Below are 22,444 nucleotides of genomic sequence, written 5' to 3'. Positions count from 1 at the left end.
ATTTTGTGTTTATTGTTTATGAAAGCCCATCCAGGGCGAGATATTGTACTTTACAAACAATAAGAACCTTTAATTTAAGGCAAATTTGCATGTTTAACAATGGCTGCCACTCCGGGACTGACGGAAGTCCTATGTTCATTGCCATGATACATGAAATGTATATCTGTTTACCGAATGCGCGCGCCGACCACAATTGACGAAGGCGGCAGCCGAAACGCGTTTTGTCGTGAGGCTTGTCTTTCAATAAACTGAAGACACTGTTCCCGTGAGTGCTGGTATTTTGTTCATAGTACCACGAGCCTGTTTACACACGCGGTGTCCGTCACCGCTATGAGAGCACCCGATCGAGAGTGAAGAGGTAAAGACGGAGTTTGGAGCGCGATATATATATATATATATATATATATTCAGTGAAAAAACCATAGGTTTCACACACGTTATAGTTAGCTGGACATTTTACTCGTAAAAAACCATTGAAATTCCCCCGTTATAGTTAGTGCAGGCAACTATAACTCACGCGACCGCAATCCTCTGCTGATGCTAATACTGTATTTAGACACTTATTTGCCCATGTCTTCTTCCATTAAATTTTAGCTATACATATATTACAAATATTTTTTTTTCATAAAGACACGTATGTCATCAGCAGAGGATTGCGGTCGCGTGAGTTATAGTTGCCTGCACTAACTATAACGGGGGAATTTCAATGGTTTTTTACGAGTAAAATGTCCAGCTAACTATAACGTGTGTGAAACCTATGGTTTTTTCACTGAATTTGCAAGGTTTTTTAAATGCTAATTCCTAACTATAACGTGTGTGAAACCTATGGTTTTTTCAGTGAATTTGTAACGGTTTTTTAAATGCTAAGTTACTTTACACCGTTCGTGGCGTGCGCGCCCACTTAACGCAGTTCGTTCCGTGCGCGCGCGGTACGCTTCGCGCACCGTGCGCGCACAGTGTGCACCCGGTGCGCTTTGCGCACTGCGCGCCCACTTTCCGCAGTTAGTGCCGTGCACGCACGGTGGGCACGCGGTGCGCTACGCGCACCACGTGCCCACGTTACACTGGATGGGCCATGTACGCACGATGCACTTCGCGCATCGTCCGCACACGGAGGACATATTATGCGCTTCGTTGAGAAACTTAATCTATTAATTGTTCCTTGCTAATAATATGCCATGCACTGAAGGTGCCCTACGGGCACCGTATGCCCACGGGGGAGGAGTAAATGTGGACAATATTTTTTTTAATTAATTTTAAACCGTACGCGTACGGTAGGCGTAATCGGCGTATTATCAAAAAAAAATAACATTGATTTATTTGCCATGGGAGGTATTGTGGGTCACCTTAATCAATGCTAGGTGGTTAGGAGCTGTCTAACATGCTCCTTTACATATTTTCCACCTTTGTTTTTCCTCCCCCCCTCAGAGTGCGAGAGAGAAAATGGCGGCCGCCGCTTCCTAGTTTCGACCGATTCGAATGTTTACTAAGATCTAACAGCCAATCAGAATCGCGCTCGTCACCGTACGCGTACGGTAAGCTTACAGTAAGCGCACGGTAAGCGCACCGTAAGCTGCCACAGATATATATATTGATTTAAAGGCTATTTTCTCAGGAACTACTGAACAGATTTACACCAGACCTACAAAAGGCACTTCCTTGACCTGTAGACTACCTCTCTGCCAAATTTCAAGTAACTCTGTTCAGCCGTTCGGGCTGTAGCTGTGTCTAAAGGTCCTATGGAAAAATGCATGGGAAAAACGCGTTTTGGGACCCCCCTTTTTTCTCAGCCCCCACTTGAGGAATCCCCCCGAGACTTTCAGGGTAGGAGCGGAGCGTAGCGCCCCATTAGTTTTGAAAATTTCGCGTGGATTCGTCGACCGGCGCCAAAGTTATTCCAAATAGAATGTTGCGGTTTTCCTATGGAAACAGGGTCCTAACTATAACTACCTACTGGCGACCGCCAGTAGGTAATTATATATATATATATATATATATATATATATATATATATATATATATATATATATATATACACACATATATATATATATATATACATACATATACATACATACATACACTAATCTGTATTGAAGATTGAGTGAATATATAACTGTCTGGATGGAGGATTTAGTAGCTGTCTGACTGTGTGTAAGTGAGTAATTAAAAGTGTCTCACTTAATACATGGATTAGTAACTAAACTATGTGAATGTGTGCAGCACTTTCTCTGTTGTTGTGATAACATGCTGCATCAGTTGGTCACTAACTACATGAGTGTGTATATTAGTTATTGATTAGTTGGGTGAGTATTTGTATGGGACACTGAGTTTGTGTGTGGTTGGATGGGGCATGTGCGCTGCTAACGCCAGGCGAGACCTAAAAACAGGTCTACTGGTTGCAGGTCCCAATTTTGCAACTATATCACAACTGCAGTAAGGGGGGGGGGGGGGGTGATGACAAAACCAAAAGATTTCCCTCCCTGAGGAATACCACTGTGTATTTTAATGCACTGCTTAATTCCAGCATATTTGGGTAAAACTGTGAAGCCCAATGTAGATGTCTAGTCTCATAGTCGCTTGCCTAAATTTAGCTTACCCACGGACCCACACCTAGCTGGTGTATACAGACTCCAGTGAATGGCACACTTTGTGCCTAAATAAAGCCTCTTTCTTAATGCTCTCAATGTTTGCAAATAAGGGATCAAACGCAGAAAGAAACAGTGAAGCCTAAAGTACAGGTCATGGGGCAATAGTTGGTCACTACGTTTTACTCATTGTAGATACTGTTATTTACCACTGGTGGCCCATAACCTAAGACACCACTTAATTCTAATTCAATAAACGAGTTATCAGTGTGATAAGGGTATGACAGTCAGCAGTCATAAGTAACTAACTCCACATGGTAGCACGGGCATTACAACTCATACATAGAGTGGTCATATGACCGGTTTCTCTACCTTGTGAGTGGTCTGTCATGCTACCCAAAATGAGCTGCTGTAGGACATCAAAGTCCTTTTAGATATTCGCTGGAGAATAGTATTATATTTCGTAAAGATATGTACACATACAAGTAGGTTCAGCTTAAAGGTTTATTAGAAACCATCTCATCCATTGCCTGTCCCAAGCAACTGTCACTCTTAGAACCAACTTGAGAGATATCGAATACAAAACCTAACATTCTTAATTCCAGGCTCTAAACTCTGTTAATCTACATGTGGTTCTAGGATTAGAACCAAATACAGAAGACATCACTCATCTTCCTTCTTTATTTTACAAAAAAAAATATGAAAACTCTAACTTTACAATATGTATATAACCATGTAGGAACATGCACTAAGAACGCAAGACATGTCCCCAATTTTCTTATACTGTGACAAAATCCTTAAGATAATGTGGTGACACTCTCTTCCTACCGCTCACTCTTATGTCTACCTTATCCCCACTCCAATCACTCAATTTCCCAACCACTCTCTCGCCTCCATCACTTCCCTTCACCACCTTAGGACTCCCCTGTACCAACACCACCCTGTTCTTATTTCAGATTCTCCCATCAAGAGTGTTTACATTATTATGAAATAGTTTCATAACCTTTTGTGAAGTCGTGAACTTCGACCATGCCACACAACTAACAGGTGCTTTCATTTTTACCAAATCACCAACTTCGACCTCCACATTCCAGACATTCTTTCTCCTGTCAAAGCCCTCTTTTCTTTTTTCCATACGTTTTTCTTCACAACATCTCCAACTCGAGGGACCATTACACTTAATGCCCTTGTCCCAATCCATCCAACCTGGATATTAACATGTCAGAGTGAAAGAATGGGGAAAGAAATGGTCCCAATACCTTACTTTCCGTATTGTAGAGGTAAATACGAGTAGAATATTTGTCCTTGACAGTGGGAGACCCCTACCCCACTGGTAACAAGAGAGTTCCAAGTAAGTGTCAGGACAATTTTTTTTTAAAATCCTGGTTCAACACGGAAAAAATTCCAATAGACGATTGTTCATGTGCAGTATTTTTATGCAGCGGTTTTAAACTGAGACTTCCTCCAAGGTGAATAAAAAAAAGGTAACAGCCAACACGTGTTTCGTCCCATTTACATGGCCATCCGACCTGGGGCTTCCTCAGGGCAGTACATATACAAATGAGAACGTGCAGTATTTACAGTGCAAGGATTACAATATAGGCATTAGCGATAAAGTTTTAAAGGAATGGAGTGATTAATTTGAGAAAAACAAATTGCCAATAAAGTTTCACATGGTAGATAGTCAAAAAGCACATATAGTCCATATATAGTGGATTACAGTTGGAAGAAAAAGACAGGAATATATAGAATGAAGCAGTATAATACAAGGTGGGTATTCGGAGTGGTATGTAGGAGTCAAGGTGTGGGAGGGAAGACAGAGTGCGGATGAAGGATCGGGCAGAGAACAGAAACAAAAAGACGGGTCAAAGGAAGATACATATTTCACAAAGTCAACATGGAGTAAACACAGGAGGGGTAAGTCGCCAGGTCAGCACAAAGACAAGGAGCTGCATAAAACACCACTGCATAAAAATACTGCACATGAACAATCGTCTATTGGAATTTTTTCTGTGTTTTTTCCGGAGCTAGGTATTGATACAAACCGATCCATAAGCACGGAGCTGGTCAAAAAAAAAAAAAAAAAAAAAAAAAAAAAAAAAAAAAAATCGGTCTTTAATCCACAACTACCAACGGAAAACAATATTGATGCCTTCCATTTTGCGGTCACCCATGATCTTGAAAATCAATACTCCAAATACCAGAAAAATAAAATATTACTAAGGAAGAGAGGACAGCAATCAAAACACTACAAGGGAAGAAAGACCTAATCCTGAAAGAAGCAGACAAAGGGGGCAATCCAGTGGCCCTACATATTTATGACTACATTCATGAAGCCGATCGCCAACTCGAGGATAGGACATACTATCAATCCCTGCCACAGGATCCAACACCAGAAATCCTTTGCCTAATCAAGGACTCTAGCTTCTATCCTATGAAGAAAAATCATTTCTCTTTATTGATCACCCCACAATGCAAACTTTGTACTTACTTCCTAAAATACACAAAGGCACATACCCGCCTCCGGGTAGACCTATCATAGCCGGTATCACATCACCATGCTCCAGACTAACATCACCATGCTCCAGACTCGGAGAGTATGTCGACAAAAAATTACAAGTGCTAATGAAAGACATCCCATCATTTGTACAGGATACAAAAGCTACAGGACATTACATGGGAAGCGGATTTTGTGCTAGTATGCATTGACAGTCTACACCTCGATCAAACATCAGGACGGAATAAGAGCAGCACAACAATCTCTCCGGACACAGCCAGCACACTTCTTGGAGACCAATAAAATGGTCTTAGAGATGCTTGAATTTTGTCTAGACAATAACGTTTTTAGTTTCAATGGTCAAATATACAGGCGGGACCGCGCAATGGGGGCCAAATTTGTGCTAAGTGAAGAGATAGTAGCTATGGGATTCCAACTTTGCAGACTTCACCACACACATACTCTGGCGAAGATTTATAGACTATATCCTGTGCATCTGGTAAGGAGACATATTCCTAATAGGGAGATTTCTCAAAAATCTGGACAAAAACCCATGGGAGATCAAAACCACCTCAAGCTTCTCTCAAAAAGAGATCAAGTTTCTGGACCTCACACTGTATTTAAAAGAAAACACCCTACATAGTAAACTACATAGGAAAGAAACAGCGGCCAACTCCACTCTAAGGGCAGACAGCTGCCACCCGAACGATAATGTAAGGAACATCCCAAAGGGGGAGCTCCTACGAACCCGTAGGATCTGCAGTGAAGAACAGGTATTCATGGACAAAAGGAAGGAAATAACATCTAAACTAGAACAACGAGGATATGACTGCAATACATTGCAAAATACTCTGATGACAGTCTCCAAAATAGAACGGAAGAACACCTTGAAACCCAAAAAGACAAAAGAGGGAAACACCAGGATGTGTTTCATTACAAACTACCATAATGGACACCACCATATTAGAAAAATTCTGAAACGCCACTGGCATCTCCTTCAGCATACTCAAGAATTTGAATGAACATCTTAGGAACTACCCAGAAATGACCTTGGCTTTACGTGTAGTCCTAGTAACCAGAAATAGATTGGACATATCATAATTTGTAAATTTCAGAAAGTTCATTAAGTCCTTCAACTGCTGTATTGAATTTGATGATCAACAAGAGAAGCAATGTTGATCATCAAATTCAATACAGCAGTTGAACGACTTAATGAACTTTCTGAAATTTACAAATTATGATTTGTACAATCTATTTCTGGTTACTAGGACTACACGTAAAGCCATGCAGTCGGTCCTTTACATCTAGTTCATCTGGTAAGAGCGATCTTTATTAAAAAGTTGGACAAAATACACTTTAAAAACTCATAATGTGTCACTATCAGTGGCGAATTGCTATAAGACAGTCTACATTAGGTGCTCTTCCAATATATCATATCTCGGACCATAATTCTAACATTTCTAGAATCTCTATAATTCTTTAGAAGGATAACGAATATACACCATCCTATGGTACAGCTATTGTGACCACAATTACATTGACTGTTTATTTCATTATGTTAGGAGTTTTGCTATGATACGCTCTTATTCAGTCGCCGTAATAACATTATTAATGTACTTTATCATGTTAGAAGTTTTGCAATGATATGCTCTATTTGAGTTTTCGGGAACAGCAGCGGGGCAACAATCCAACTTATTTGTCTTTAATTAAAAGTCTCCCCATTTTTAACAGCATTTAGGTTAGCCAAACATGGACCCAAAAGCACTTTGTGAGTTTTCCCAAAAAACGAAGGTTTATTTCTTCAATGGACTACGAAATCAGCTTTCGACTACATTTCCCAGAATCCTGGTCGGACGTCATTTCCTCTGGACGCTTAAGAGTTGAGTTACAGTGCGTCCCGTCAAAATTGAATCCGGTGAGAAGTAACAGAGACTTCGCCATATGAGCATTCAAATAAACGTAGGAGGTAATAATATTGTGTCAAGGACACGGGCATCACGCTTAGTTGCGATGTAAATTTCAAACTTCAAAGACCGCTTCTGTATTGTTCGTTGCAGATTCACGCTAAACGCCTTCGCCTAAGTTGGGCTGTTCTCACGTTGTGCCGTTCAAAATAGGACAGGAGAAGACCGAAACGGAATCAGGTAGACTTCATTGCATGAGCATTCTATTTGGAATATTGAAATCACCAAATAATCTAGTGTCTAACAACGGGCATTCTCTCTACAGATTTCCCAATAATAATTTCGATTCGCCGCCGGCGTTTATCGCCCCAGCATGTCTCAAGTAAGATTCTGATTTCCTGTTACCATTCGGTCTACCCAGTCATTTACCACACTTAGTTACAGGACGTTGATAGGTTGACTTTGACTTTTATTATTTTTCTATGACTGACATTTGAATGATTGATCGTTTTGCAGTGATGAAGGAATGGGCTTATGCTCTGAAGAGGTTGCTAGAGGCAGGGGTCTATATGAGGTCATTAATTAAGACAAGGCTTTTCCCTTTTATGTCTTTCAGCTATATTGGTCCAGATGAGAATCCCCTTATCTGGAGGGATTCGAAACGCGTAGACCACAGTGTTTAGGCCAATCGAATACAAACTTTGTACACATTGGCAACTTAGTTTAATCTATTTTGTTGATGGTTTGTTCTTGATTTTGTGTATTGAGTATTTTCAAAGACTTGTTTGTCTCGAAAAATTGTACAGATGTATGTTTTAGAGTGTCGAGTAGTGTGAAAAGAGTGTAGTGAAAGTGTGACAGTGTTGAAGTGTTTGATGGAATTAATGGGTTTGTTGAGAATGCGCAAAAGTGAAGCTAGATGAAGAGTGAAGTAGTTTTATGTTAGAGTGTGAGGTTTGACATTGTCTTAAGATTTTGGTGATTCAAATTGAAAATTTTGATGATATTGTGAGATGGTGCTAAAATTCTTTTGAAAAAAACTTTTTTGATTAAATCCAACGGAAACAGTGGTTGTGGTGACATTGATTTTGATTCAATTAGTCATGATCAGAGTTTGAAGGCAGTTGCAGTACCGGCGTTCTTTTGCCATGGACAAGTAGATATTTTATTAAATTCCACACCCGTTATGTATCTTCCATAATATTCCACCATCCCAAGAAAAGAACTCAACTCCTCCTTACTCTTTGGCATTTTCAACTTATCAATGGTATTAACTACCTCTGGTTTCGGTCTAACACCTTGTCCTGAAATCAAATGACCTAGTTAACTTACTTCACCAGTATCAAACAGACATTTCCCTTTTTTTAAAGTAAAACCAGCTTCCTTGAATTTCTGTAGAACTCTACAAACTTGAGCATTGTACTCCTCCTCAGTGCTACAAAAATTAAAACATCTTCTTCGTAGCACTTCATCCCGGCCAAATCCTTCAACACCTTGTACATTATCAATTGAAACACTGACACAAGACCGAAGGGCATCCTTTTGAACTTAAAAGCACCAAAAGGTGTTATGAACGCCGTCAAGTCTTGAGACTCATAATTCAGATCCACCTGATGATATGTTGACACCAAGCCCAATGTGGTAAAAAAACGTTGCTCCCCCAGTGTCGAAATTATTTCCTCAATGTTAGGCAGAGGGGAACTTGTCCACCACAACCTCCCTGTTCAAGGCTCTGTGATCCATACATACCTAATATCCTCATTACCCTTCTTGGCCACTTTCTTAAGACCAGAAAAAACACAGTGGTCAATATCAGAGCCCACCACAATACTGCCCAGTAACCACTTACGGCCACTAGACCAAAAGGAAAGCTCTTGCACGACTTGTAGTACTCCCATACAGTATTCCACAGTAATCTGCTACTGATAACAAGTAACCACAGGTCTTGGGAGAAAGCAAGTCATTTGAAGGGAAGATGTGTAGAAATGAATGGCAAGTGGGTGGTGGGTAGCAGATACTGGTAAGTGCCAAAGGAAGGGATTCCCATTCTGCCAGGTCTACCAGCAGGCGTCCAACGCCCATAGTACTAAAAGGGCTAGCGCTCCCACCCTTCCCCCGTCGTGTGCGTTAGCTCGAGCTGCTGTGGGCTTGGCTGGGCAGTGTCTGGAGTCTTATCTCTGGCACGCCCGAGTTTTTCACAGGTCTTTAAAGACCATTTGCATTTTTACATACCTTTGTAAACTGATTACCGAGGCTTGTTTTTTTCTGGTTCCAGTACCACCTGGACCCCTACTCTGCCTATTCCTTACATTTGTATTTTACATTTACTGCCGTAATGTGAGAATGCATTTCATGAAAAGGAATATAAAGTAAGGTTGCCACAAGAAAAATGCCAGCCATGTGTTGTTTGAAGAGCCTACAAAGACCTCATCTTGACACTAAATAGGGCTATAAATAAAAAAGTATGTATTCATTTGTAATGTGACTTTTCTGTCTTTGTTCCCTTTACTTATCAGTCATTGATCATTCAGGCAGCCCTAGAACACAATTAAAAGTGCTGTTCTATTTATATTTGCTGTTTGAAGTATGCACAGATAAGTGCTGAAATTACAGCTCTAGGTGAATGTTTATTTTTGTACCATATGAGACATCAAAGTAATGAGCTGGCAACCCAAATCATAAGACTGGAAGTTTGTTTGTTGCAGGATCAGCATATTATTTATTTCCTCCACCTACGATCCCTGATTAATGCCATAATAGTAATAGTTTAACTATAATAGTAATAGATTAACTTATATCTGAAACCCTACACCACCATCAATAACATGCTGAGTTACTTCAAGTGTCTGGGAATGCACCCTGCATTCAGACACCTCACTCCACATTCTTGCCCTTCACTTTCAAGTTCACCCTGCACTCACAGCAATCACAATGCACTCATACCATTCACCTGCTCACCCTGCACTCACAGTGATCACTCTGCACTCACAATGCACTTGTGCTGTTCACCCTGCAGTCACATGAGCACACTACTCACCCTGCACTCATGTGACACTTCACTCACCTGTCCTCCTCACTGCTCACTGTGTAATCTCACTCAAACAAGCCCATCACTAACCATGCATTCATTCGTCCCACTCTGCACTTTCATCTGCACCCAAATGTATATGGTCACCTCACTGTAAAGAAGAGGGAACGAATACAAATCCAGACGAACACGATGAAGTAGTTAGATCCAAATATGAGATTTAATCCTTGAAACAGCATAACACAGGAGTGCTGCTGTTCCCCGTAAAGCAAGATTGTTGAGTGTCTGTTGAACAGCTGTTTGCTCCGCTGTGAGACTGCAGCACGAGAGATGCATCTTCAAACATAAACATGTTTGAAGATACACTCTCCAACAGCGTTACAATAAAATTGAATATGGAACTTTAAGGGAGGGATAAACATGAAAGAAACACTGCAAATTAAACTAACCCCTTTACATCATCTCCCTTCTCATACAAATGAACAGAAAGCCTGAAATAAAAGGAATTCTTAAGACATATAGTAATCTTTGAATCTTAAAGGAATAGAACAATTGCAATAAGATTTATGTGAGACAGGGGTCATACTTGAAGAAGGAGCAATAGGTTGAATCACAGGTGACGCTTGTGAAGAAGTAGATGTGACAATAGAAGAGGATAATCCAGGAGTAAGAGCGTTGTCTGATAAAGAGCCAAGATGAAAATAGTCATAGTCATCTATAATAGAATTCTTGCAAGAAAGTATTCTCTTGGCTTGTTCATGTGAAATTTTAACAACAGCTCTCTTACTCCACCACACTTTCTTTTCCTAGAAAAGTGACCCTTTTGAAGTTTTGACAACTTGAATAGGTAAAGAAAATTTGGAATCTCCTTTCATAACCTTGTTAGGGTTCTTAAGCAAAACCCAATCTAGAATTTGAAAATCCTTTGCGAACGAAGAAAATGACGAATTAAAATGTTTCTTTTGAACATTCTGTTTGATGAAAACATTTTTCTTAAGCATGACTTTGTCATGACAAGCCAAACAGGAAGTATCATCTTTCTTGAGGACTTTTATCCAGTTAGGACAAATGTTTCCATTTGGATTTCTCTTTTTAAGCAGTCTGAAAGGAGAAATCCCTGTTGTGGAGTGAGGGGTGACTAAATAGGACCAGATTTTCTTTCGCAAAAATAATTCCACAGGAAGGTTGCAAGCTAAAGCCGATTGTATGCCTTCTTTTATAAATCTGTTCATCCTTTCAATGAGACCGTTGGATGATGGGGAGTGGAGAGCCACTTTTAGGTGTTTCATATCATGAACTTTAAAGTAATCTTGTATGGTTGTGGAACAAAAGTGTGAACCATTATCTTTAACGACTTCTTTGGGAGATCCTTCTGATTGAAAGACTCTGTTAAGGAACTTAATAACAGCAATAGAATTAGGAGAATCACAAAAGTCAAAATCAACCCATTTGGAGTGATAGTCAACAATGCAACGTTCCCTGTTAGGAAGTACATTGAATGAACCAGCAAAGTCAATTGCAATTTTAAACCATGCCTCCTCAGGTACAGGTACAGGGTGAAGAGGAAGTTTGTTGATCTTCCAATGTTTGTCAGAGAGTAAACAAGTTTCACATGCATCAATCCACTGAGTGACATCTTTATCTAAAGCAGGCCACCAAAAATGTTTTTTAAGTATTCCAGAAGTTGCTCCTACTCCCAGATGTCCTTCAGGAGTACATTCAAACAATTTAATGCGGATAGAAGAGGGAGGGATACATTGATCTCCACGCATTAAAGTGTCATTAACAATAGAGAGATCATCTGAAACTTGAGCATACGACTTTAATGAAGCAGGAAGGGAACGTTCTCTGGGCCAGCCAGCAATAATCATGTTCCTGACTTCTTGTAAAATTTGATCATTATCATATGCTTGAAGCCAATCAGATTGTGACACGATGGGAAAGTGGACAAAGAGTCATTGATGGATGCCACCACACATTTTACTTCATCAAAATTCGGGTCAGGCAGATCATCTTTTAAGGGAAGTCTAGAAAGACAATCTGCTCTGACATTATTTCCACCAGAAATATTCTGAATGGTGAAATTATATTCATGTAGCCTGGACAGAATGCGTACTAATCTTGCCGAGGCCTTGCAAGTACCATTATCGTTGAGAAGATGCAATAGGGGTTTATGATCACTCAAGAGTATGAAATGGGAACCCCATATGAAACTTTTTAACTTTTCAACGGCCTAGGAGCAAGCGAGTGCCTCCCTCTCTATAGTGCTGTAATTCCTTTCAGCAGAAGAGAGGGACCTGGAGGCGAAACCTATGGTGTTCTCCTTTGCACCAAACCATTGACATAACACAGCTCCCAAACCCAATTGACTGGCGTCTACTGAAGTGGGCCACTGAACACCAGGGGTGAAAGAAGACAAAGCTGGGGAATGAGAGATTACCTTTTTGATAAGATTGAAGGAAATATCCAAATCAGGAGACCAAACAAATTTCACTTTTTTTTTTTTTAGAAGAAGATTACGTAACGGTTGTACAATCTGTGAATAAGCCTGAATGAACCTTGAGTAGTATTCTGTCATGCCCAAGAAAGATTTAAGAGCATCTTTATCTCTGGGTATTTGCACATTAGATATAGCCTGGGTAAGTGAACATTTTGGCTGGATACCATTTGAGGAAATGGAATGACCCAAATAGTCAACCTCTGACTTAAAAAATGTACATTTGTCTTGACCTAAGGTGATGCCTGCATCTCTAAAGCATGTAAGAACTTCTTTGAGTGTTTGAACGTGTTCATGTTTATTTTTTGAAAAAATTAGATCATCTTGGTAAGCCTGAACACGTTTGATATTTTTAAGTAAAGAATCCATAAATTTCTGAAAGACGCTGGCCGCGGAGGCTAGGCCAAATGGTAGCCTTCAATATTTATAGGCTCCAAAAGGGGTAATGAAAGTTGTTAAGCTGGTAGACTGAGGAGACAGGGGAATTTGATGGTATGCGCTTCGAAGGTTAAGTAAGGTGAAATATGCTGAACCGTTAATTCCAGTTAGTAGATATTTAATCTTGGGGAGGGGGTGACAATCAATGAGAATATTCTGATTGAGGGAGCGAAGAAGGTCAGCACAGAGGCGGATACTGGAATCTTTCTTCCTGACGATCACAATAGGACTAACCCATTGAGAAGAATCTGTTGGTTTAATAATACCCTCTGATACAATTTTGTCTAATAACTTCCTCAAGTCATCTCTTACTCTAAGAGGAGTGGATCTGAATTTATGTGTAACAGGCATGGCACCTGGTTTAAGTTTAATCAAATGCTCATATTTTTTAATTTTACCTATCTTGGAATTAAAAACTTCGGGAAATTGTGTAACAATGTCATTAATCATTGGATCAGTATCATCTGAAATAGATGAAACTTCGGTATCATTAATTTGAACAGGATTCTCAGATCCAGGAACAAGTTTCAAGCCCATCTTAAAGAGGTCCTGCCAGCCTACTATGTTTTTACCTTTTATGGCAACATATATTTTAGTAAGAGTTTGCCTACCGAGACAAGAGATATTGAAATAAAAAATCCAAGCATGTCTATGTCTTTCCCTCTGTATGCTTTAGGAACAATATCAAGTTTTGAAAGGGCCATGGATGAAGACCATAATTTATCAAATAAAATGTCAGAAATTATGGTAACCGGGGCACCTGAATCAGCCATCATGTCAATTGGCTTATCACCAATCACAACTACACATGTTGGATCTTTGGCACGTTCATGATTAGTTAAATCCTCAAAGAATCAATGGCTAAGATTTCCTTTTTCACAAGATTATTGGAAGATAAATCTATAGTATTAATATTGAGATTTTGCAACGATGACTCAAGGGGGGCAAGATCAGGGGAGGAGGCATTAAATTCAGGATGTTGAAATTCTTGTGAGGAAATAGAAGCAACATGAACTGCGCGTTTGCCTCTACAAACAGAACTAAAGTGCCCTATTTTATTGCAATTTGTACATTTCTTACCTAAAGCAAAACAAATAGGACTATTACTAAGATGTGTTCTAGAGCCACATCTGTAACAAAAAGTGGTAGGTTTCCTTTGGAAGGATTTAGTGAATTTGTTCTTGAGAGTAATAGCATTCACAGGCATGTCACTTTGGACAAGATTAACAGGTAAAACATTTTCAATACATTTTGATGAAATAATACTTCTTTCAATGCTTTTAGCCATATCAATAACTTCTGAAAGGGTGGGATCTCTACAGCTCAAAATACGCTCCTGAATTTTCTTGTGATAACAGCTATATACAAACTGATCCCTAATGTACATATCCAATGAAGCGCCAAAATTACAATCAGCTGATAAGTTTCTATGAACTGAAATAAAGTCTTCTACAGTTTCATCTGAATTTTGTTTATGTTTCATGAAGTTGAAGCGTTCAAGCATAACATTTGGTTGTTCAAGAAATTTCTTGTTGAGTCTTTGAATAGCATCAGCATAAACATTCCAACCATCGCCATTTCCAGGAGGAGGTAATGTGGTTGGTAAATTATCAAAGATCTGACGACCAGTTTTTCCCAAATGGCTATAAAGTATTGTTAGTTTTCGTTTAGCTGAATATTCCTCAGTGTCAATGGCAACCAAATAGTTTTCAAAGCTGCAAAACCATAACTTCCAGGATTCAACAGGTTTCCCATTAACAGGAAGAAAATGGTTTAAATTTACAATTTGTTGATTGTTGCCATGTTATTTATTTCTTTTCAAAGTATATAAATTGGTATGGAAAGTATAACGCTTTGTTTCCAGGAATGAAGAAAAAGTTAAATAAATAGTGCTTAAAGTAAGTTAAATGTTAATTCCCTTTTTAAAAACGTTAAATTATTGCAAAGTACACCCATTTTAGATGCTTCCCGATGAATAAATCTGTTAAATTCAATGGAAGTTAATTCCAAATTGAGCAAAGTAATGAAGAGGTAATTTCATTTACCGTGTGACAAATCCTTCGTTTTCCAACCGAAAATCGGCACCACTGCGTGAAGCGCAGGGAAAGCACCTTTATGCTGGTGCGATAACTTGCTCCTGAAAACCGGGCTGAAAATACCTTAAATAGGTCTGCCAACGTTGCGTGATGACGTCATCACGCTCCACTGTGAAAGACGAGCCGATGAGATTGCGTTGAAGAAAACAACCAAACGAGTCAAAATTCAGTTTAAACTGAATGGCTGCTCGTATTTTGCTTGCGTGAAAAGGGAAGGCTCTCTATTCTCCAGACGATGTTTAGGCAGACAAAGACAGCAGTAGCAAGGTAAATATTTTGGTGCAATGGATCCTTTTGATTTCCAAAATATCATAAAGTGGTGAAATGCTGAATCCCACGATGAATCCCGTCGCCAAATGTAAAGAAGGGGGAAATGAATAGAAATCCAGACAAACACGATGAAGTAGTTAGATCCAAATATGAGATTTAATCCTTGAATCGGCATAACACGGGAGTGCTGCTGTTCCCCGTGAAGCAAGACTGTTGAGTGTCTGTTCAACAGCTGTTTGCTCTGCTGTGAGACTGCAGCACGAGAGATGCATCTTCAAACAAACATGTTTGAAGATACACTCTCCAACAGCGTTACTGTTGTATATCTTAACATGGTTTTGCTTCCTTGCGCAATGTGGGGCTGCACTCTGTTCCCATTGGTTGTCTTCCCTCCACGTCATTTAGAATGTTCCAATACTATTTAATCTACGTCACTTAGAGGCACGGCATTCTGCTTACTGACGGGTTCCTGCTGGTCCCGACTTCTTATCAGCTGATGCGGGTCTTTATATAGAAATAAATACTTAATTCATACTGACATCTTTGTTGGTATTTCTTTACGCAAGCTGACACTTCAATTGGCGACGAGGGACGGGATTCGAATGTTAAGTGAAGACCCGCGTGGCTGAAATACATTTCGTGTCTAAAATTATCGAGGCCTACAACAGTATTTAAACAGGCAAGTTATTACTGTTTTTGCTTACTTCGGGTTAACCATTTAGTAATTTGCCGTGTGTTTCTTAATTCTATGCCGTAGTTCTTTGTGGAGCCAACTGACGCATAGAAGCTATGTCGAGTGACGACCGCATCGAGAATTATTTTAAGGCAAGTTGCTATGTTATTTTCACGGCATGAGAAGTTAGTATTTTACTAATTGCCGTGCATGGTACACGCTTTTCTGTCGTACTTTAGTTGCTGAGGATTTCGTTGATCGTTGGAATACAGTTAACGGCAATTCTGCTCTCAACTGAAACGGTTATTTTCTCAACGCTCAGCTGTAACTGTCATTGGAGGTGACGCATGGATATACGCTAGCACGCATGCCTGCGCTCAGCTGTAACGGCTTTTCCTCAACGTTCAGATGTAACAGTTAGTTGTTGTGACGTATTGTTCTACGCTCACACGTACGTATCTACGTTGCGTGAATCCATTTTGTGATGAAAATTTTTCCAAGTAAGTTACATTAGCGGTGCATTCAATTTGGTGTTGTGACTTTGCCTGCAACTATTTTCTTCGGCGTTTTCATAGTAGATGCTAACATGAAAAGAACTCTACGTTGAAAGTATTACACAGATAGAAATGTTATTGAGTTCTGTTCAAATAACATTTTTAAGAATTAAGTAATTATTTTAAATTTTATTGTTGACCACTGGAAGACTATATTTTTGCAGGGCATATTTCTTGGAGTTGACGTATTTCAAATTGTTTTCAAAATTGCCATTGAAATTAAAAAAGAGGAAGTTTTTTCCAAGACAGATATGTCAGAAAATTCAAATATCAGCGCGCCAGCAGCATTCTTATCTGATCCAGGAAAACCAGTTATGAAATGGAAAAACTGGTTAAGGGCATTTGAGAATTATTTGGACGCGATAGATGGAAAGAAATATGAGCCAGAAAGAAAAAAAGCCATTTTATTCGGGTTGTTAGGTACGGCAGGCCAAGAAATTTTTGACAGTCTGCCCGAATTTGAAGTACTTCCGGGTCAATTTATTCCTATGAATGAATACCAAGAAGCGATAAAACGTTTAGAAAAACAATTTGGAGAAGAACCAAACATTATGATTGGCAGACATCGCTTCGCAATGCGTAAACAATTAGAAAATGAGACGATTGAAGAATACATTGCTTGTTTACGTGTGTTGGCCACCAAGTGTGAATTTAATGACATGGTTGATGAATATATTAGAGACCAGTTTGTTTTTTATTGTTTTGAAAAAAAAATACAGGAGAGGCCGTTAGCTTGTAGAAATCCTTCTCTACAGGAAACTATAGACATTGCTAAAGGTATTGAGCGTTCTCTGGAAAGCACAAAGGAGCTCTCTTCTGATAAGAATATAAAAACTGATGTATATTATATTCAAGAGCATAAGAAACATGTACCTAACTATGACAGAAAGGGAAAAACTAGTAAAAGTCCAAATTCTAATGCTTTTATTTGTTTTAGATGTGGTTCAAGGAATCATAAGGCGGATTTTCAAGGGTGTCCTGCGCAGGGGAGGAAATGCACCAAGTGTTTTAAGGTAGGACATTTTGCTGGTGTGTGCAACAATTTTAAAACTCAAAGATTCCAAAAAGTCAAAGTTAGTTCTGTAGATGATTTTGAGGAAGACATGTGCTCTAATATTGTATTGACAGTAGATGACCCTGGAGATGCCATAAAAGGTCCACTTGGTGTTGCGCACATAGGAAATGTAGAAATTAATATCATGGCGGACTCAGGTTCGCCTATTACCATTATTTCTGATATTAAGTACGAAAAGTTTTGGCCAAATACTGATTTACTAGCTTCAGATGTCAATCCCAAAGCATTTGGGGATTTCGACATAAATATGTTGGGTTATTTTCAAGATAATTTGAATATTAAAGGAAGAACCATTTCTACTAAAGTATATGTCGCAGAGCGTGGCAGAGACATAGTAGGGTGGAAAGATTTGGCGCGATTGGGGATTTTTCTCAAACCTGGTGCCGCTGATCCTATTGTGTTAGAAGAAAATTTTGTTCATGCAGTCTCTTTTTCTGATTCTTCGTCGTCTTTAGACAAAGTCGAATCAATTCTAAGTAAATATGAGGCTCTTTTTGAAGACCGTATTGGTTGTGTCAAAGGGTTTGAACATACCATAAAGTTGAAGAAAAATGCTATACCAGTTAAGCATAAGGTAAGATCCATTCCTTTGTCTGTAAAAGCTGAATTACAAAAACTTCTCAGCAAGTTAGTTGATGAAGGGGTTATTGAACAAACCAATTCAGCAGAATGGGTTTCTGCCATTGTTTTGATTAAAAAAAAAAATGGTGAATTTCGTTTGTGTGCTGATTTGAGATCATTAAACAAAAATATATTAGTGGACTGTTTTCCTTTACCCAAAATCCAGGAGATTCTAGCGGCCACGAAGGGTTCAAAATATTTTTCGTTGATAGATCTCAAATCAGCATATCACCAAGTACAACTGTCTGATGAATCTAAAGATCTAACAACATTCATTACTCCGTTGGGTGCTTATAGATTTGTAAGACTCCCTTTTGGGTTGGCTTCATCAGCCAGCGTGTTTCAAAAATTGATGGAATGTATATTTAAAGGAGTGTTGGGCGTTCAGAAGTTTCAGGACGACATACTCATTCATGCTAGTTCAATCGAAGAACACAATGTAATTTTAGACATTGTTCTTAACAAGTTAAACGAGAGAGGTATGACAGTTGCTAAAGACAAATGTAAGATCCTACAAACTGAAATTGAATACTTGGGCCATATATTGAGTGGTAGTGGTATCAAACCTAAACTCAACTTAGTTAGAGCCATAACTGATGCCCCTATACCAACTGATAAAGATACTCTTAAATCCTTTTTGGGGCTCAGTGAATATTATTCACGTTTTGTTGAAAACTACTCAGAAGTGGTTGAGCCTTTATGCGTTTTGCTTCGCAAAGGAGAAAAATATATTTGGTCTGAAGATCAAGATTTTGCTTTTACAGAGATCAAAAAAGCAATTGTTAGAGCCCCTACTTTGAAACCCTATGATCCAGATGGTACCAATATTATCACAGTGGATGCAAGCTCGGTTGGCATAGGTGCTGTTTATACTCAAAAAGTAGCAGGTAATGTGCATACCATCGCATTCATTTCTAGACGTTTACTGGATGCAGAGTGTAACTATAGCACTATAGAGAGGGAAGCCCTTGCTTGTGTTTGGGCTGTTGATAAACTCAAAATGTACTTATGGGGTAAACGTTTTGAGTTGATCACAGATCACAAACCTTTGACTTTCTTAATGGACGGATGTGGCAGGGGAAATGGCAAAGTGTCTGCAAGGTTAGTAAGATTGTTATCAAAACTTCAGGAATACAATTTTACTATTAAACACATAGCAGGTAAGAAAAACGTAAGTGCTGACTTCCTTTCACGCCTCCCATTGCACAAAGATGAACCCAAAATGGAAGAAGACACTGAATGTGTAGTGTCGTATGTGCACGGTTTTAATCAATCAGAACAGGTGTGTAAAGAATCTGAATGGTTGAGCCTCATAGAGGAAGATCCAGTGTTAAACAAGGTAAAAGCTTATATTTTGAGCAAGTGGCCGCCAATCAGAAATGTACATGCTGAGTTAAAAACTTATGTGCAAGTTGCGGAAGAATTGAGCATTGAGAAAGGTTTTATTTTACGGGGGTATTTGTTGATTCCACCTACAAAACTAAGAAAACATCTAGTTGCTAGTTGAGTTAGCTCATAATTCCCATTTGGGGTCAACCATGACCAAGGAATTATTGAAACAGTATTATTGGTGGCCTGGATTGGACTCAGATGTCAATGAATTTGTGGATAAATGTTCCATATGTTTGAAGTCAGATAAACATTGGAAGCCTAGAGTGCAAGAAATGCAGTTAGTTGATATTCCTAATTCATCGTGGATCAAAGTTGCTATTAATTTTGCAGGTCCGTTCAGTGTGTTGGAACATAATTCAAGATTTATAATTGTATTATGTGACTATTATAGTAAATGGATATATGTCAAATTTGTATCAACCATAGACTCCAAATGTGTAATAGAATTCTTGGAGTCATGTTTTTCTTTGGAAGGTTTCCCGCAGGTCTTGGTTTCGGACAATGGAAAACAGCTTACCTCTGAAGTAATGATCACATTTTTAAAGAGAAATGGAATACGTCAGGAAATGACTCCGTGTTACTCGCCCAAATCCAATGGACAAGTGGAAAGAGTTAACCGTTTCCTTAAAGATGGTATTCAGATGGCACTTTCTGCAGGTTTTCCAGTAGTTGAATTCACTCGCGAAAGAGTTGATATGTACAACAACACAATCAACAGTGTAACAGGGTATACTCCATTTTTCCTCATGAGAGGACGGCAATGTAACACTGCCATCACTCCAACGTTTTCTATCCTTCAAGAACGAATTCAGGAAGTAACTAAATTGGATGACTCTAACCTTAAAGTGAGAGATAAGATTGTAAAGCAACAAATTAAGTCAAAAGAGTACCATGACAAGATTCACAGAGCCATTGTTAAATATATCTGCAAAGGTGATTGGGTAATTGTCAAAAAACCTTTTGTCAGGCATAAAGGAGAGTCCAAATACTACGAACCTAGTGAAGTGATGGATGTCTCGAGTGGTTCTGTTCGCCTCCAAAAATTGGGGTGGAGAAACAAAAGTGATGTTATCAAGCTCAAAGGTGGGCAGAAAGAACTCATGACATGTCCACGTAATGAGAGTGTAGATTCCGATAAGAGTAATTGTTGGTTTGACTTGAGTCTAAATAAAAATGGAGGTGTTTCCACCAATTCCCAATCAGACATAAATGAACCAACCAGAGAATGCTCTATCTCAAAGGAAACATCAGGGATTCCTATGCATGTTGTTATTGTAAAGGAAACGCTACATAACAGTGAAACTTTACCAAATGACCAAGAGATGCAAGTACCAAGGGTAGTAGCTACAGATGGAAGTGTTAGTGATAACAATGATTTGTTTGCTTCTAATCTCTGTGAAGGGTCTTGTACTGGTTCTGGAAGATTAACACGTATTCCAAACAGGTTTAGAGACTTTATAATGTATTAAGGTTTGTTTGTGTGAGAAAGGGAGATGTTGTATATCTTAACATGGTTTTGCTTCCTTGCGCAATGTGGGGCTGCACTCTGTTCCCATTGGTTGTCTTCCCTCCACGTCATTTAGAATGTTCCAATACTATTTAATCTACGTCACTTAGAGGCACGGCATTCTGCTTACTGACGGGTTCCTGCTGGTCCCGACTTCTTATCAGCTGATGTGGGTCTTTATATAGAAATAAATACTTAATTCATACTGACATCTTTGTTGGTATTTCTTTACGCAAGCTGACACTTCAGTTACAATAAAATAGAACATGTAACTTTAAGGGAGGGTTTAACATGAAAGAAACACTGCAAATTAAACTAACCCCTTTACACTCACTCACCCTGTAGTTACTCCTCTTGCCCTACTCTCACACTGTTGCATCTCTCATCGTGCACTCACATGGCCACTCCTGCCACCCACAAAGCACAGAGGGTTAATGTGCCTGCTACAAAGAACCTGTACCAAGTGGATCACAGAACTGAGTGTGAGTAAACTATGTGTACCCTATAAAAAAAATGAAATGCTTGTCAGAAAGGTGCTGCAGAGAGATGAGGTGCATTGGTGATGAGTGGTAGTGAGGGAATTCATGGAGAAGGAGAGAATTCATGGAGAAGGAGGAAATGGGAGAGGGGGCGCCAAAATAAGACTGTTGTACCATGTGCGACCAGTGCTAGGGCCAGCCCTGGCTGGGAGTGTTAGTCCCCCCCAGTCCCATCCCCACCCCCCAAAGTTCGGGTCTAGTTGCGCCCCTGTCTACCACACAGACTCACCTCTGGTAGAGATTTTCCGCAGCTTAGATTGTAGATTTTCACGTCATTCACGTTGGACACCTGCATCTTGCCGTCACTCTCGAAGCTGCACAGGTAGCTGTACAACTTTTCTAGTGCCCTGTACCCACGTTGTTTCCATTCAGCAGCGCATGCGCAGAAATATCATGCCACAGGAAAAGAGCTCTTCCGCAACTTTGTGAAATGCTTACAACAGGAGCGGCCATTTTAAAAGATCTTCAGATTTAACTGCGAAGCAGCGCAGCGACCAATAGAAGTATTCTTGATGTTTCTTAGCAGAGGGTAATATCTTTTACTTTGATTAGGCTTCTGCAACATAAATTATTTTGGACAAAAATGAGTTTTTTCAAAATATAAATATATATAATAAATCTTATATTTGACTTAACTGTTTAATATACCTAGTAATTGTGATATGTATCTTTTGTTATATGCAGATTGCTGCATTAAAAATGTAGTCCGGCCCGTTCGCCTGATTTAGGAATAACTTCCTGATGGTTTTGCTGCGAAAATCTCTA

At 39.3% G+C, this 22,444-nt stretch overlaps 1 protein-coding gene across 1 annotated transcript in view; it reads right to left on the bottom strand.

Annotated features, from left to right (window-relative positions):
* The window catches only part of NOL10 (nucleolar protein 10), a 727,799-nt gene extending 705,727 nt beyond the window's left edge, over nt 1–22,072 (bottom strand). The window contains exon 1 of the mRNA XM_085610703.1: nt 21,909–22,072. Coding sequence (XP_085466829.1) covers nt 21,909–21,974 — 66 coding nt within the window. The 5' untranslated portion in view covers nt 21,975–22,072. The remainder of the gene's footprint in view (nt 1–21,908) is intronic.
* Between the last annotated feature and the right edge of the window lie 372 nt (nt 22,073–22,444).

Source organism: Triturus cristatus, chromosome 6 (assembly GCF_964204655.1).
Source record: "Triturus cristatus chromosome 6, aTriCri1.1, whole genome shotgun sequence".
NCBI classification, from domain to species: Eukaryota; Metazoa; Chordata; class Amphibia; order Caudata; family Salamandridae; genus Triturus; species Triturus cristatus.
This window is presented reverse-complemented; position numbering and strand designations above follow the sequence as displayed.